This window comes from Molossus molossus, unplaced genomic scaffold (assembly GCF_014108415.1).
Source record: "Molossus molossus isolate mMolMol1 unplaced genomic scaffold, mMolMol1.p scaffold_m16_p_18, whole genome shotgun sequence".
Lineage (NCBI taxonomy): Eukaryota > Metazoa > Chordata > Mammalia > Chiroptera > Molossidae > Molossus > Molossus molossus.
This window is the reverse complement of record NW_023425353.1, coordinates 23,199,695-23,216,185: the sequence shown is the minus strand read 5'-3', so window position 1 is coordinate 23,216,185 and position 16,491 is coordinate 23,199,695. Positions and strand designations below refer to the sequence as shown.

Here is a 16,491-nt window from a genome sequence, read left to right as displayed (position 1 = left end):
TCTTCCTTCCTCTCTCTCAGAAATAATAATACAAACATGATAGGGAGTGATATGATTTGCAGGTGTTGGATGGGATCCAAGGGCCTGACATGTAACAGGCAAAAAATCAGCTGTTGAATAACAGGGGGCATTATTGAGAGAGAGAGAGAGAGAGAGAGAGAGAGAGAGAGAGAGAGAGAGAGAGAAATAACTATTTTAAAACTCTCTCTCCTAGAATATCTATCTCAGAGATGGCAGGCCACTGGAGGGACAAAAGTGTCATTATCGGGAACAAAACCCTCACCTTTGCTATATTGGCATATCTACCAACCTGCTTTCCTAAGACCTGTGTGGGGGGAGGCACTGGATCAACAGCCAAGCAGTCAGTCAGCGCCTGGAGCTGGAAGCGGGCGCATGAGCCATGATGGAGGCGATTTTCCCCCCGGTCCCCGGGCCTCCAGAAACCAGTGGCTCCGTGCAGGTGGATGGGTGGCCAGCGACCGTGAAGAAGCCACTTCCTTCCAGTTTCTTGTCCCCGCAGCTGTAGTGGGAAACTGGATTTCTGGGACAAAATGCCATGATAGGCCTTTCCATTTCCCAGAGCTCTTTATGAGGATCTCGAGTTTAATGAGCGTGCGTACCAGCTGTTCACTCAGCTCTCAACCCGGGAGCCAGCCAGCCTCCTCCGACACAGGCGTGCCCAGGGTTTCCGTTCAATCGCTGGGTCAGCAGTTTGCCTCTATTTGTTATTTATTACCTTTTCAGGCCAGGTTTCCAATATTGGTCAGACTGAAGATCCTGGCCCTATTCCCCACTGCACCGTAACCAGAAAACATCCCAATTAAAAAACTAATATAAAAGAGCCAAGGTCTTATAAAACACCTCTATCCCTGTCCACCCATCCAGCAAGGATTCTGGGAAATGGGCATTAAAAACTAAATTAAATTTTACTACACAAATTAGAAACCTCTATGTGGTTCCTTGCCTTTCAGTTCAGCATCTTAAAAAAAAAAAGACATGTACAAGAAACTTTGAGATCGGAAACATTGAAACAAAGAAGGAATAAAATGATCGCTGGGTTAAAACCCAGTGCTCCATTCATCTCGTGTTCTGTCCAGCACCAGGCAGCGGCCCTGGCCTCATCAACAAGCAATTTGGCCATGGAGTGTCAACCTGGTCACTTCGACAGGTCACTGGGAAGATGACCAGACAAACGCAATGGAACTGAAGCACTGGAAGGCAGACTGAGCCACCCTAAACATCGGTCTTGGATGCTAACACCCAATCATTACAAACTGATCTGGAGCTTTGCGTCTGTTCGCCAGAATTTCCCAGGTGTGAACACTGACTCCTTACATATAAATCAAGCCTCTTTGGAAACAGTATTAGCGTCTTGCAAGTGATAAATCAGAAAAGCACAATCATATCAGTGGCCTAAGTGAAGATTAAAGAGCCTGCAATATAGGAAAGAAAATGGAACTCTGTGCCAGTCATTCAATTGCCTACCAAGAGATGTTTACTGATGACTCCTTGTGCCGAGGTCTCTCCTTCGGGCATATACAGACCTTTGAGAGCCTCAAGGAATGGCTAATTTAGTGGCACTGACTTGTCTTTTACACTCCTTGCACAACAACTTCTCAGTTGACTGCTTGTGTTCCCTTCTCGTCTCTAAGTCTTTCCTGTGCCTGAGACGTGAATAGAAGAATGCAGCTTTGGTTCAATCAGAAATTCCACACGAGCCCTCCTTGGAGCCTGTAATTGGATTATCGTTTATTTAGGCTGTTTGCTCCCCGATGCACTGACTCATCCCTGGCTTTATGGCCAAACCCAGTCAGACCTGGAAAGCCCAATGCGGTGCTCAGCCCGGGCAGGGAGCCAAAGGCACAGGTTAACAAGCTGGGCTATTAGAGGGCACATAACTCCTTAGCACATGTCATGCACCCTGCATTTGGACACCCAAGTGAGAACAGCTGTATTCATTAGGAAATACTTATAGTTCAAAAGCCGGACACCCATTATCCTTGGAAGAAGCCAAAGCAGTGGCACCACTGACAATCCCCAAATCAAGGCAGACTGTGTACAAACAGTATTCTAGTGGATAGATACTCTTCAAAACCATCTCCAACACCCATAATGTATATCGCTGCTGCTGTGTCGCAGTCTCAGCCATAGGTCCTTCTCTGCGCTTGGGGAGGGAGGGTATAGATTGAAGGCAGTGTTCCAAAGTCTCCTCCCTACTAATGATCTTACAGAAAAATTTAATGCCCAGATCTCCTCTAAGATTCTATGGGATGGGAGGTTTGCTAGCCCCTTTATTGAGCGGTGGAGGAGGGGGACACAGCTGGCTACCAGATCTGATCCAATTTTTTCCTCTAAGAAATTGTTCTCACTCTTTCTCATAACCTCTGGTTCTATATTATTGTGATTCTAACAGTCTGAGCATAGGAAAAGTCCATTTAAATCATCACTGTCTGGCCCTGGCTGGTTTGGCTCAGCAGTTAGACTCTTGGTCCGTGGACCAGAGAGTCCCAGGTTCGGTTCCTGCCGAGGGCACATACCTCAGTTGCAGTTTATCCCTGGCCCAGTTGGGGTTGTGTGGGTGGCAGCCACTTGATGTGTCTCTCTCACATCGATGTTTCCCTCTCTCTCTCTTCCTCCCTCTCTCCCTCCCGCTCTATCTGAAGATAAATGCAAAAATGTCCTCAGGTGAGGATGAATAGAATAGAATAGAATAGAATAGAATAGAATAGAATAGAATAGAATAGAATAGAATAGAATAGAATAGAATAGAATAGAATAGAATTTCACATATTAACTCTTAAAGATTCTGTACCCAGCCAGTTGGTGTGGCTCAGTGGACTGAGCATTGTCCCATGGACTGAGAGGTGCTGGTTTAATTCCCGATCAGGGCGCATGCCTGGGTCTCAGGCTCAATCCCCAGTGGGGAATGTGCAGGAGGCAGCTGATCAATGTTTTTCTCTCATATCAATGTTTCTATCTCTCTCCATTCCTTTCTCTCTAAAAAATCAATAAAATTATTTTAAAAAGATTCTGTATCTAATTCTGATGTGTGGGAGACTTTCCCCACACCCACCACACAATGGTGCCCTGCACTTCAGCTCAGTTCTGACACTATTTACGCCGAGATAGCATCAGATTCCACAGGGTAAAGGCTCAGTCCCACAAGACTGCTCCCCTACCCAACTTTAGATGCCGACTGTAAGCAGACTGTCACCTGTGCTTCTGAGCTACCAGCTATGGACTGGAGGTTCCAATGACCCCTCCTTAGGTTCAATTAATCTGCAAGAGCAGCTCACAGAACTCAGAGAAATATTTTACTTACTATATTATCATTTTTTAAATAAAAGGATGTAATCCAGGAACATCCAGATGGAAGAGATACATAGTGTATAGGTGTGGGGAAAGGATGCTGAGTTTCTATGCTCTCCTAGCCCACCCTCTCCCTAGATCTCCAAATGTTTACCGACCCAGAAGTTCTCCAAACCCCATTCTTTGGGTTTTTATGGAGTCTTCATTACAGAGGCATTATTGATTAAATCATAGGCCATTGGCAATGGATCAACATTCAAACACCCTCTTCTCCCTGGAGATCTGGGGGGTTGGACTGAAAGCGCCAACTCTATAATATGATTGGTTGTCCTGGCAACCGGCCTCCATTCATAGGTGTGGTCCTAAAGCCATCTCATTAACATAACAAAAGATACATTTATGACTCTCATCACTTAAGTAATTTCAAGGGTTACATGAGCTCTGTGACAGAAAAGAGACAAAGACCATATATATATTTCATATTATAAATCACAATGTTATAGCTATCAAGCAAACCATTACTCATAAGCAATGAATAAACTTTCTAAAACATGAATCCAACAATGTCACACTTCACTGTCAACACACTGAAGCACCCTCCTCCCTTACCTAAAAAGTCAAGTGTACAGAGTCCTCCAAGATTTCACCTCTACCCACATCTCCAGATTTTGATCTTGTCCTCTAATCCACATTAAATTCTGTACTTATGGTTTCCCCAAATACATAACTATTTTACCTTCTGCCTTTGTCAGACAGAACTGTTTTGCTAAGGGGAGCCTACTGTGGAAGGATACTATTTTTTACTGAACATTTACCATGTGCCAGAGAGTATCTGAAGCCTTCTTGATACAGTCTAATTCATTTATACAACTCTAGTTTCATTGCAGATGCAATTTCTAGTTTCAGTACTGTGCCAATAGGCCAACAGGTATATGAACACTTGATGATTAAATTTCAAGAAAATGGAGGAGGAGGAGAGAAAGAAAGGGTTTCTGTGCAAAGCATTTTTTTATGCTATTTTTTATTGATGTATGATTTGTTAAAAAAAAAAAGAGAGAGAGAGAGAGACAGACAACAGGCCTACAATGGAGTCACTCATGCTAAGCTCCCATCACCAATCTGAGACTAAATACCTAACCTAATTGCAGTTCAACCTCTTATCCAGTCAGTCTAGAATTACCTGGTCAGGTCAGCACTAGTAAGGTAAACCACTTGATAGGCCCATGTTGTCCCCAAAGGAAGGTGACCTTGGCTGAAACAGTCTACTCTTTGCTAGTAACTTCCTTGTTTTAACTTCTTCTGCCTGTAAGAAGTCTTTTATCTTCTACAGCTCTTCAGAACTCCTCTCTGTTTGCTAGATGGGATGCTGCCCATTTCATGGATCACTGAATAAAGCCAGTAAGATCTTCCCATTGTACTGAGTTGAGTTTTGTTTGTTGACAAATTGATATATAATCAATTGCACATATCTGAAGTATGCAATTTGATCTGCTTTGATGTATGTAAATATCTGTGAAGCGATCGCCACAATCAAGAAAGCAAACACATAAGCCACCCTCTAAATGTTTTCTGTGCTCCTCTGTCCCCTCTCCTCCTCCTCCCCAGCCAATAACTGACTTCATTCTATCACTATAAAGATTTAAAAATAATTTTGTACAGGTGAAAACATACAGCAGACACTCCTTTTTATTCACATTCTTTCACTCATCATAATTATTTAGAAATTTATTCTTGCTGTGAAGAGTATCAATAGTCTATTGTTTTTTTATTGCGGAGTAGTATCCCATCCTATGGATAAACTTTAGCTTGTTTATCCGTTCATTCATTGATGGGCATTTGGATTCTTTCCAGTTTGGGACTATTAAAAAATATAGCTACCAGAAAAAAATTCATGTGCAAACCTTTGTATGGACATATTTTTTTATTTCTCGTGGATGAAGACACAGGAGTGAAGCTAGAATAGTATGATAGGGGTATGTTTCTTTTCAAGAACCTGCTCAGCTGTTTTCCTCCGTCATTGCACTGTCTACATTTTCCCCAGCCGTGTAGGAGAGCCCCACTTGTTCCAATTCTCCCAGCACATGACATCGCCGGTCTTTCAAACGTTGTGCTAAGTCACTTAAAGACTAATTATACTCATTATGTAGCTGAAAGAACCCCGGTTAAATGCACATCCAAATACGTAGTGTTTAGGTGCGAACACCAGAGGATGGTGGGGCCGGGAGGACAGTCATCAGGCCAGCTTCTAGGACAAGAGAAACCAGGGCCAGAAAGAAATCCTAGCTGGGCCAGTGTAATGATCTCTAGTGTGGGGGTCTCAGGACCCCAGCGCAGCGTCCTCGCTGCTCATCAGAAGACTACGTTCTGTTATGATTTCTCACACTTTGAGAAAAGTTCTTTCTGAAAATGATAGGTGGTCTCTGATGCTCTGACAAATGCCACAGAACAGAGATTTGTTTGATGATCCCGGTATTAGTTGCAAAGGTGAGGTCTGGTTTCCAAGGCCGGGTCTCTCAACGACTGAAGTCTAAAATTAAAAAACACCTAATGGGAAAAGTGTGCTCTAGCGAGCACCCCACTGGGGGCAGATTCAAGGTCTCTTGTCGCATATTCCCTTCATATTCCCTTTTAGCAGAAATTTCTTTTTCTGGAATAACTCACTGTTCAAATCTTACAGGGTCAGGGCCTTTGTTTTAAAGTCCTAAGCTACTTCCTTGTTCTAGCTCAGTTGTTTTACACGGTCTTGGTTTTTGTTTTTTCTTCATTGATTTTTTGAGAGAAGAAGGGAGAGACAGAGAGATAGAGACATTGATGAGAGAGAACATCAACTGGCTGCCTCCTGCAGGACTCTACTGGGGATCAGGCCACATCCTGGGCATGTGCCCTGACTGGGAATCAAACCAGCGACCTCTTGGTGCATAGGTCGACACTCAACCACTGAGCCACACCAGCCAGACACAAGTCTGGGTTTTTACCCGCAGAACTGGTTATTCTTGCTAAAGGAAAGGACTATGATGGTGAAGCCTCTGATAATCCTCTGTGACTGCCCCTGAAATTAGCTGATGCATCAGAAGATGAGAGGAGGGCTGGACCACCAAAAGGCATTGGCTAACACCAGACCCACACAGCTGGTTCAGTGGGCTGTTTGGAGAGAAGTTCAGTTATCACCAAGACCACAGTAGGCAGCATAATGGAGATGGTTTTACATGCATCTGATATAAATAGAACCGGACAAAAGTAAACAACAGAAGCCAGATCTCAACCACCAGTCTGCATGCCCACCAGAGCCCAGGTGTACCAACAACCTCAGTATAAACTGGGTATTGGAACCTTTCTCTCCACTGTGTTCAGATGCACAGGGAAGGTTCTTACTAAGCAACCCAGAAGGGAAAAGAAGGGTTTTTCTTTTAAAGATGTTTGTATATGTGTGTAAATATGTGCATATTTATGTATCTGGAAGTAGAGACATCAGATTGTTGACAATGACTGCCTCCAGAGGATGGGATAATGGGAGTCCTTTTTCTTTCTTCATTTAGATGCCATTTGAAAAAAGATTTAAATAGTGGGCACAGTGACTTTCAAAAATAAAAAAATCTATAAGTATATTTCTATTTCGGTAACAAAACAACATAACCCAAAAAGAAAGATAAGGCACAGTCTCTTCACATATTCTTTTATGTTCAAACCTGCTTTCAAAACTGCTCCATCTTGGCCAATCCCCTGGGCTTCTGCAGACCCGTGCCATCTCTTGCCAGTCTGTTGCAGCGATTTTCAACCCTGTCCATCTCATGGCTCACACCAACTAATTACTAAGCTTCTGCAGCACACCAAAAAATATATTATGTTTTTTGCCAATCTAACCAAAAAAAAAAAGTGTAATTTGGATTCATTCATACCAAGACTCTTGTTGTGTTGGCTGTTGTCATTTTTTTCCTTGACAATCTAGGGAAAAAGAGGTCAGTGGCCCCAACTAAATAGTCAGGTATTGTATGTTTTAAAAATTCTTGCAGCTCACCTGTATGCTACAGTACACTGGTTGAAAATCACTGCTCTATTGTAATAGCTACTTAACCAGTTTTCTTACCTCTACCTCCTTCTCCCGTTTGCTCATCCACAAGTGCTATCCCTGAAATTCCCATTAAAAAGAAATTCAATGCCCACAATCCTCCCATATTTATCAAGTTGTGACAGCCCTATAGCTTCAAGGAGAACATCTACAAACTTCACAAGTTGGCTCCACTCATGTTCACTGCATCATTACCTCTCTACAGGGTCCAGGGGGAACACCAGGGGGGCTGAACTTCCGTCAGAGGGAAGACCAAGCAGACTTCAGCATGTGCGTACGGGGATACTTTTTCCTAATAAAGCAAGTAATTCTGCTTACAAGCTATAGTATTTAAAATTAACTGGGCCCACCCCTTTGAAAAGATGTGATTCTTGCCCAAAGTTTAATTTGGGAATGAAACATTGGGGATTACCTCATTTCAAACTTTGCCCACAGGATGAAGTTTCATTACATTTTTTATTACACTCTCTCCTACTCGCAGAAGTCAAAGTCACATCAACATAATGTCTTCTCATTCTGTGTGCCATGCACTAAAAACACCACCCTGTGCTCTTTTTTCACATGTGACATAATTTCTTCCTAGATTGTTCTATTGCTTTCTCTATTAACTTCAGTCCACGTATCACATTCTCTGTGAGGTTTCAATGGGGTCCCCTGGTCTGTGTGGCCGTCCTTCATTCAGTGTGTGACAACGGCAGCCTCACACTAGTCCAGGTTTGTTTGAAGTCCCAGGTTGCCCACTAGCCTTAAGTTCCTGACAGACAAGGAGAGTGACTTCTTAACCTCTATATCACAGCCTATCACAGGCTAGTAGGGACATTGTAGGTGTTTCATGTTGGAAGTTCAATTGCTGAAAGACCATGAGAAAATTTTAACCAAATCAAATATTGATGAAGCATAAACTAATATATAACTCCTAAAGAGAACCAGGACTGCTTCTTTCTGCATGGTGTTTGGCCATTTACAAAAAGAGATTCGTAATCACAGGCTAAAGACTAACTAAAGCACACCCCGTTACCTTGACTTCTCTCTACCGGTAAGCAGATTAATCTTAATGAAAGCCCTTCTTGACTTTCATGAAATGATAACAAATCGTTGGATAGAAAGAGGTATCATATGGTCATTTGTTGGAGGCCAATATTAAATCAGAAATGGCACACGGATTTCAAATTCATTCTAGTTCTGACTTATTGGTGGTGGCTGCCTAAAAACTGTGCTGATAAGGATTTCAAGAGCACACCCGGGTTCGCGAGAAGCATGCCATGATTGATTAGTGATGTCTGCTTTGGGCACAGTTTAGGAAATGTTTATCTACCCGCCAAATACTTCTGATCTCTACATTAGTTCTTGTGCTGTTGCTGTGTGTTTAGTTGCTGGAAAGCTATCTACTACAGGTTGAAGATCAAAAGTCTTGGCCTATGGTCTCAACCCCTCAAGAAATACTCCTGGGAAACACTCCTATCTGCCTGACCTCTTGCTATTGCTGGTCTCAAGGACACTACCTTGCTCCTGGACTTTAAGGGTTTTGGCTCACACCTTGGAGTTGACACTTCATTCAGACCTTCCTATTCTGGACTTTGTCTTTGACTCCAGAAAATATCTTTCTAATCTCCTGGTTCCCTGATCTCCAGACCTCCCATTTGCTTGGGATGACAATGAACTTACTCCCAAAGGCTCTGAAAGTAGAACTCAAGGAAATATTTGCAGGATGTCTTCTGTGGATTGGAAAGAAAAGCTTAGGCAGTTTCAAGAAGCATGCTTGGTTTCCACTGTTATTTTCCTCACATGCTTGTTAAAAATCTTGAGTTCGATGTCCCATTCTGGCCCTATGAACCAGTGGACAGGGAAGACAGAATATTTTTAAAACAAATTCCTCTAGGGATTATTATAGACCTGATTTTGAGAACCACTGAGTTAAGGGCCCCGAGCTACTTCAGTAGCTTTAATTCTGTTATTCTCGGGAATAATTCTTCAATTTAAACCAAGTAATCCTATTACTTAAATGATGTAATTCACCCTGGTTCTGTTCTGATATATGCAGAACAGAAGCCTGTGGGTACGGTACCTCTGTGGAAGACTCGGTCCTTCCTTCAAGCTACTTGTCTTCTCCCAGAAATGTTTTCTCTGACCAGCAAATGCCTCAGTCTTGTTCTTCCTTCTCTTCTCACCACCTTCTTATCCAAAAAAAGGTGTGCACAGAGGAGAAGATCTCCAGATGCCGTGATCACATTCCTGGTGGGCCACGGTCCACTCTGCCTTTGCAGAGCCAAGTGGAGAAAACTTGTACATGTGTAAGAGATGATATACTGGCTCACCTAGAAAGTCCTGCAGGCAACACTCAGCTAAAAAGCTCTGAACAAACAAAGATAGGGTTTCTCAGCATTGGGCAGGGCAGCCTGTGTCCTCCCTACCTGAAGGGTGCTTCTTATCCAGGTTGCATGCAAAACTCTCTGTGTAGATATATCCACAAGCCAAGCCTGTGTTTCTCATGCAAAAAAAACCTAGTCTTCCAACAGACAGTGCCTCTAAGTAGCAACGGGATATTTCCACAGCTCACTAGCTAGCTCCTACTGTGCTACCGCTCTACCACTGGCGATGTTTCCCTGACTCATCCCAGTCACTAAATACAAAGCCTCAAAGCAGGAACCATTCTCTTATGGCTTCAACTTCCCTCTTCCCTCCCTGGCCATGTTGCAAGAGCCCCATTCTAGAACTTACAGGGTTGGCAAAGAAAAGACAAGACAGCGTCTTTTTTCACAAGAGTGAAAAACTTCATGGAGTGTGATGTTTTGCGAGAAACAAGAAACATTCCTCGGGCTTTATGCTGTGCTCAGAAACCCTACTGATGAGAAATTTCACCAAGATATCCATAGCTTAATCAAAATAAATTTGATTTCCTGAAACAGTAAATAGTTATTACTGAATTTGCTGCCTAATTGTTTTGTTCCCCCTCTGTTATCAAGGACATTTTTCCATTTGAGATACTTCAATGGTTAAACCTGAACAAAATGGAAGGGTTATGATTCTGTATGTCGCTATTTGGTGACAATGTCTTTTGCTGTGACCTCTTTGTTGTGTTTGGTAATTTGTCACCTTCCACACTTTAAATTCCATGGTTTTGTGTACATTAAATATTTTTAATTGATCACTCATGCTTCTCTAGTCATATGCCTATTCTTACGGTGTGTGCGTTTTCATATAACAATTCAATTCCCATTGGGCAATTAGGTACCCTTGTGCCGATCAGCCATGTAAAACATCGTAACCCACTGAGGGTGTACAAGCACACAGCTGTGCCTTCTAAACTCGGATCAAAAGGCACACTGCTTGAAGACAACTTAATGTTTCCTGTAGTCTAGCACTACCGGCACATCTTCTAGAACAATCAGGATCAGTGAATTCAATTCCTAAAACATTGTATCCTTCTCAGTTTTTTAAATGAATAAATTATATCCCTGACCTTCCTGAGAAGATACATAGTCATGACTGGAAATGGACAGAAATGACTAATAAAATGGTAGAGACATATACTGTCAAAAATTCATCACAAGAAGGCTCATCTATAATACAACCACAAGTATGCCTCCCTTTTCCACCCCTCAAGAATACATTTATAAGAAAAGGCTTTTATGTTTTTTAACCTGTTGCATGGGGAACTGTGCTTATTTTAATAAGAAAACACTCATCATCTCCACAGGCTATGATGATGTATATCATGACTCATAAAAGGTTCAGTGGGTATCGACTTACAGCATATATTTGGAGACATTTTTTCCTTCTCTCTATTGCATTTCACTACCCTAACTCACATTTTACTATTTCCTTGGCTCAGGGACAGATAGAGGCAATAAAATGAAATTCAAGCTGGTTTCACAGACAGTAAACATGCATTATGGATTTGAAACATACCATTAGAAACATACTATGCTCATTGAGCATATATTTAGAATTTCCTTCAAGACACTTTATGACTAAAACCATAATCTGGAACCATTCACTATCCTTGGTTTTAGAATTCTGTTTGGTTTCATGAGATACTCACTATTTAAAAAAATACAGCCTAAACTTACAGCTTTTGAATCAAACAATGTAGGTAAAAGATATTTTTGGTCGGAAAATCAGCAAAATGCCATTAATCCTTTACAAAATTAAATGGAGAACAGAAGTAACAATAAAAATTCAGATTCAACTAACAGATTAGTAAATGTGTAGACAATCCTAATTCAATCCTTATTTTCCCTGTTTAGGGAACTAAGTCCCTGAATGTTTAAGAGACTTCTCCAAAGTAACATGGAATCAGGCTACACCCCCAAAGTCCTCACTTCTAATCCAACTATAACGATGCTTTCTCCTAAGTTAGGACTTAGGTCTCAGTTCTTGCTTCGGCTGTACCGGCATGTCTTCGCCAGTGAAGGACACCACATCTTATCAAGATCAATGTATGAAGATTGCTCAATTTGCATATACACAAAACTACAGCCAGATGGGGTGGGTATAGAAGGCAGATGTGTACAAACCACACTGAAATTATCACCTCGTATTTCCCTATTTGCAAGCATGTCAAACCCACAGCACATACATGAATCACACTAAGAATCAACACTCTACAGATTCATAAAATCTTACACTTACATGTGGGGATCATGTGCAGTGACCATGCTTAAAACCAACATATTAGGGCCCACTAATTTAGAAAACTTTGAACTTTCATAGCTTGAGGATACTTGCTGTACTATGCATGCGTGTGTGTGTGTGTGTACACTGTTCCTCCCTCTGTTGGAAAGTTGAGTCTCTGATATCACTCTGATTCACTTGATGATTAATGTACTTTAAAAACACATTTTTTGGAATGTACCCCCACAGTTAAGAGGTACATGACTGTGTGGGTGTGTGTGTATGTATACATGCAGTTGGGCAACTCGAATATTTTGCATAGCTAATGTACTAGATACAATCCACAATGACAACCTGAAACCACTGAGAAAGAGAGTAATGAGCATCCTTATCTTGGAGGACAAGGAACTGTCCCAAAGAAGTGTGTGTAAATGGAGAGAGTATAGAATTAGAGGAAGGTTTAATTTAGATAGATTCGATAATTTCATACTGGATAATCTCTTGCTCCACTTAATAATTCTATAATAAATTAACTCGAAAAGGCCACCTCTGGTTGGTTTCCAGTGGAATAAATGTAGCAAAGTTCACTGCAGGTTGTAGACTTTTGTAACAATGATGCCTATTCATTTTGGATTTCTCTACTCTTTGGAATACCATTTCGCATATAGAAAACCTCTGGCTCTATACAGTTACTTTGGTTTCAATATTTACAAAAAGAAACACATTTGAAATGCATGGTGTGGTGTGCATTTTCACTTACCTTTTCCGCTGACTGCGCGGTGCCAAAAAAAATTGGAATGAAGGCAAGCCATACTATACATGTCGTGTACATAGTGAATCCAATGGGCTTGGCTTCATTAAAATTCTCTGGGACACCCCGAGTCTTGATGGCATACACAGTACATGTGACCATGAGAAGAATGCTATATCCCAACGAGCAAATGATTTGGAGGTCTGTAATGTCACATTTGAGAACTCCCCGGGCCTGCTCGGGGTTCATCGTCTTATGTTCATCATAGTCTACGATGATGTTGGGAGGGTCAATGCCAAACCAAATGAAAACACCTAGAAGCTGAACTGATATCAAACTGGAAGTGATTGCCAGCTGTGACGTCGGGCTTATGAGTCTGGGAGCTGTCACTGATTTCTTGCCCTGCTCAAATATGCGATAAATCCGATTGGTTTTGGTCAAGAGGGCTGCGTAACTGATGCACATCCCCAAACCCAAGAACACTCTCCGGAAAGAACACACGGCCACATCCGGCTTGGCGATCATCAGGAAAGTGATGATGTAGCAGAGAAAGATGCCCGTCAGCAGAACATAGCTGAGTTCCCGCCCAGACGCCCGGACAATGGGCGTGTCATTGTAGCGGATGAAGGTGGCCATGACAAAGATGGTGGCAATGATCCCCAACATTGCTAAGAAGACAGGAATGACGGCCCAGGGGGAATGCCACTCCAGTTTGATGATGGGGATATCCTGGCAGCCAGTCCGGTTTTCATTGGGCCGCTGGTCATAAGGGCAATGCTGGCATGTCATCTCATCGACCTGGAATTGGTAGCCGTCACAGGGCTCACAGGTCCAGCAGCATGGGGTTCCCTTCTGCGTCTTCTTCCTCTGGCCGGGTTTGCATGGCAATGTACACACCGAGTGGGGGATCTCCCGGACTCCTTTACCCCACTGCATGTCCTCGATCTGCAGTGTAAGAAATACGAAGGTGCAACAGACAAATTACACAAGAGCGAAGGAAAAGAACAATAGCAATGAACAGTAACAGCAGGAGTATTTGACACCTGATGAGGTTCTGACACTTAGCCCAGCTAGTAGGAGCAACGGCCAAGATTTGACTCCCCACCTTTTCATTGAAACATCCTTACCATCCACGCCAGTAAGTTCCAAACACGCTTGAGTCTAAGACCTTTCTGTGGCAACTCTAAAAAATATAAATTCTGTGTCCCCACCCTGGATCTTCCAAAGAAGATCCTGAAAAGAAGTCTTTGGATCTTGGTTTTTAACAAGTGCCCAGAGGATGCTTATCATTAGATAAATTGAGAACTACTGACATGCACTCTATTGCCTTCGCCAGGATAAGTGAAAATGTCCCAGACCAAGTTTAAAAACAAAACGCACTCTTAAGTAAAAGCTATACTTATTTCCCTTATAAGGTGCTTAAAAAAAAAAAGTTTTAAAATGCTTTTGGATAATTTTCAGTGCTGACCACCTTCCCTAAAATTCTGTAGGCACCACTGCCATTTTCATTGAGAAATTTTGCAGCAAAGTGAAGCTTTCCTTCTATTTATCACACAGGAGTGAAAAGGTTCCCTGCTGAGGACTTTAATTCTAGAAAGGTTTATCCTAAGAGACCAGGAAGCATCTGATAAGAAAATTCTATGGTCTGGAAACCTTTCAAGATTGTCTGTGCACCTATTTAAAGATGAAAACGAAACTAAAACACTGTCACTTAGAGGGGGATGGAAGACCATTTGCCTAATTAGAATGTTGATTTTCTGGATGGGAATTCACAATCCACTACGGGCTGAAATCTCACAGCAGGACACTGCTGGTCTTTGCCAGCACAGCAGCTACTTCCCCCTCCTCAAGTCACTTCTCAGGTCTCTTTCCCGTGTGGTTCTGTGAGACGGAGATTACACTGAAGCTCCGTGGCAGATGCGTGACACATGCATGGCCAGTGCGCATACTGCAGTTGTTCTCAAGCCTGAGTGTGCATCGGAACCACTTGGAGGACTTGTTACAACCAGTAGGCTGGCCCTACTCTCTAATTTTTGGATGCAATGGGTCAAGGATGGGACATGAGACTATATATTTCTAACAAAATCTCAGATGATGTTGCTGGGGATTCTCTAGGGACCACACTTCATCAACCACTGATACATTCTCCTCCTAGCCAAAGAGATGGGGTCAGGGATGGGATTGTTTTGTAATGGCACAGAAGTTAACTTTATGTTTTTTTTAATCTCTACAAATTGTAGAGATTAAACATCTTTGTTTCTGTGGGATTTACAATCTCCAGCAGGTAGGGATGCTTATGGCTACAAGAAGAAGTTTGTCGGAAAAAGAAGACAACATAAAAGGAAGCAACATGGAGAGTTGAAGGCAAAGATTACTGTTGCGCCTGTTTGAGCTACTAGATACAGCTCTGCCTGAAGCAGGCATTTCCCAGGCGGTGCCATGATGGAAGCCAGTCAATGCTACTATGCTGAAACCACTTAAATTGCATTTCTCTCACTTGAAACCAAGAGTCCTGAAAAATAGACGTACTCAATAAGTAATTTCAGGATCTACAAGTTGCAAAAGATACATCTCACAAATTAATTAAAGAAGAAATTAAATTCCAATGAACAAATTTGGTTGATATTTCCCAAGCTGTGTTAATTGAATTTTTAATACAGTGGAACCAAAAAATAGGTTAGAAAGATACTAGAAAGTCTGAGGCTTTTTTTTTTTAGAGATAAAAATAATTTTAAGAGATAAGAGGGAAAGAAAATTAGTTCATAGCTCATCGAAATTTCACTGCTGTGTAAAAAGAAGATGTAATTTATAACGAAGTGTGATGCTTCCATCAAAACTTGAATGAGAACTACATGCAAAATCTAAATCAACAGAGTTAACAGAAACAAAAATAGCTCAGGGATTAAAATTCATAAAGTATCATAACCATCCAATAGTTGAATTTAAACTCTAACCAGAGACCTGAGACTCTTCTGACGCTTTGTGTGAACCTCATTTGCCTGAGTCCAAAACCCAATCTAAGTATAAGTATAATGAACAAAACAAAATGATGAACAAAACAGACTCAGAGACATAGAAGTAAGGTGCAAGCTGACAAACCTCAGAAGAGAGGGACGGGGTCAGGGGAGAGAAGAGATAAACCACAGGACTTACAGGCATGTATGCGTAACCATGGACAACAACAAGGCTGGGGATGGGGGGGATCGGGAGGAGGGTGTCAATGGGGACAAAAGGAGAAACGTGTAACAAAAATAAATTAATAAAAATAAATAATAAATCTAACTAAATAGAAAACATCATCACTTTTCTCTCGACATCCTCATTTTGGTGGGAGTAACTCCTGGGCAGCCATCTCTCGTTCATAGAATTAAGGCAAGAATTTGTAATAAGAGAGTAAAGACATGCATTAGCTTTATAAAGGTCAAAGTTTAAGAAGTGGGAATCTTAAAAAAATACTATTATTAATACAAATGTTTTCAAATGTCAAATTAAAAGGTCCTGCTCATGGTAAGAGAAATTTAAACACTTAAATACATTTTATCAGCTAAACTTGAGATTGCCTATTCTAACACAAGTGGAACAAATATGTCATGATTAAAGTTGATCTATGGGAATAAATGTAGGGCTCATACAAATATAGGCACACATTACCATTGTGTCATATTTTACAATCGGATCAAATGTTGCCAGCTCACTATTTCAGTTCCCCTTGGATTAAAATAAAATGCCGGCAATGCTGAACAACTTTTTT

The 16,491-nt window shown here is 41.7% G+C and overlaps 1 protein-coding gene across 2 annotated transcripts in view; it reads right to left on the bottom strand.

The window, feature by feature from the left end:
* Nucleotides 1–16,491, bottom strand: part of GRM7 (glutamate metabotropic receptor 7) — an 842,682-nt gene that overhangs the window by 153,493 nt on the left and 672,698 nt on the right. For both annotated transcript variants that reach the window (XM_036266781.1, XM_036266782.1), the window contains exon 8: nucleotides 12,750–13,685. In XM_036266781.1, the coding sequence (XP_036122674.1) occupies nucleotides 12,750–13,685 (936 nt within the window). The remainder of the gene's footprint in view (nucleotides 1–12,749; nucleotides 13,686–16,491) is intronic.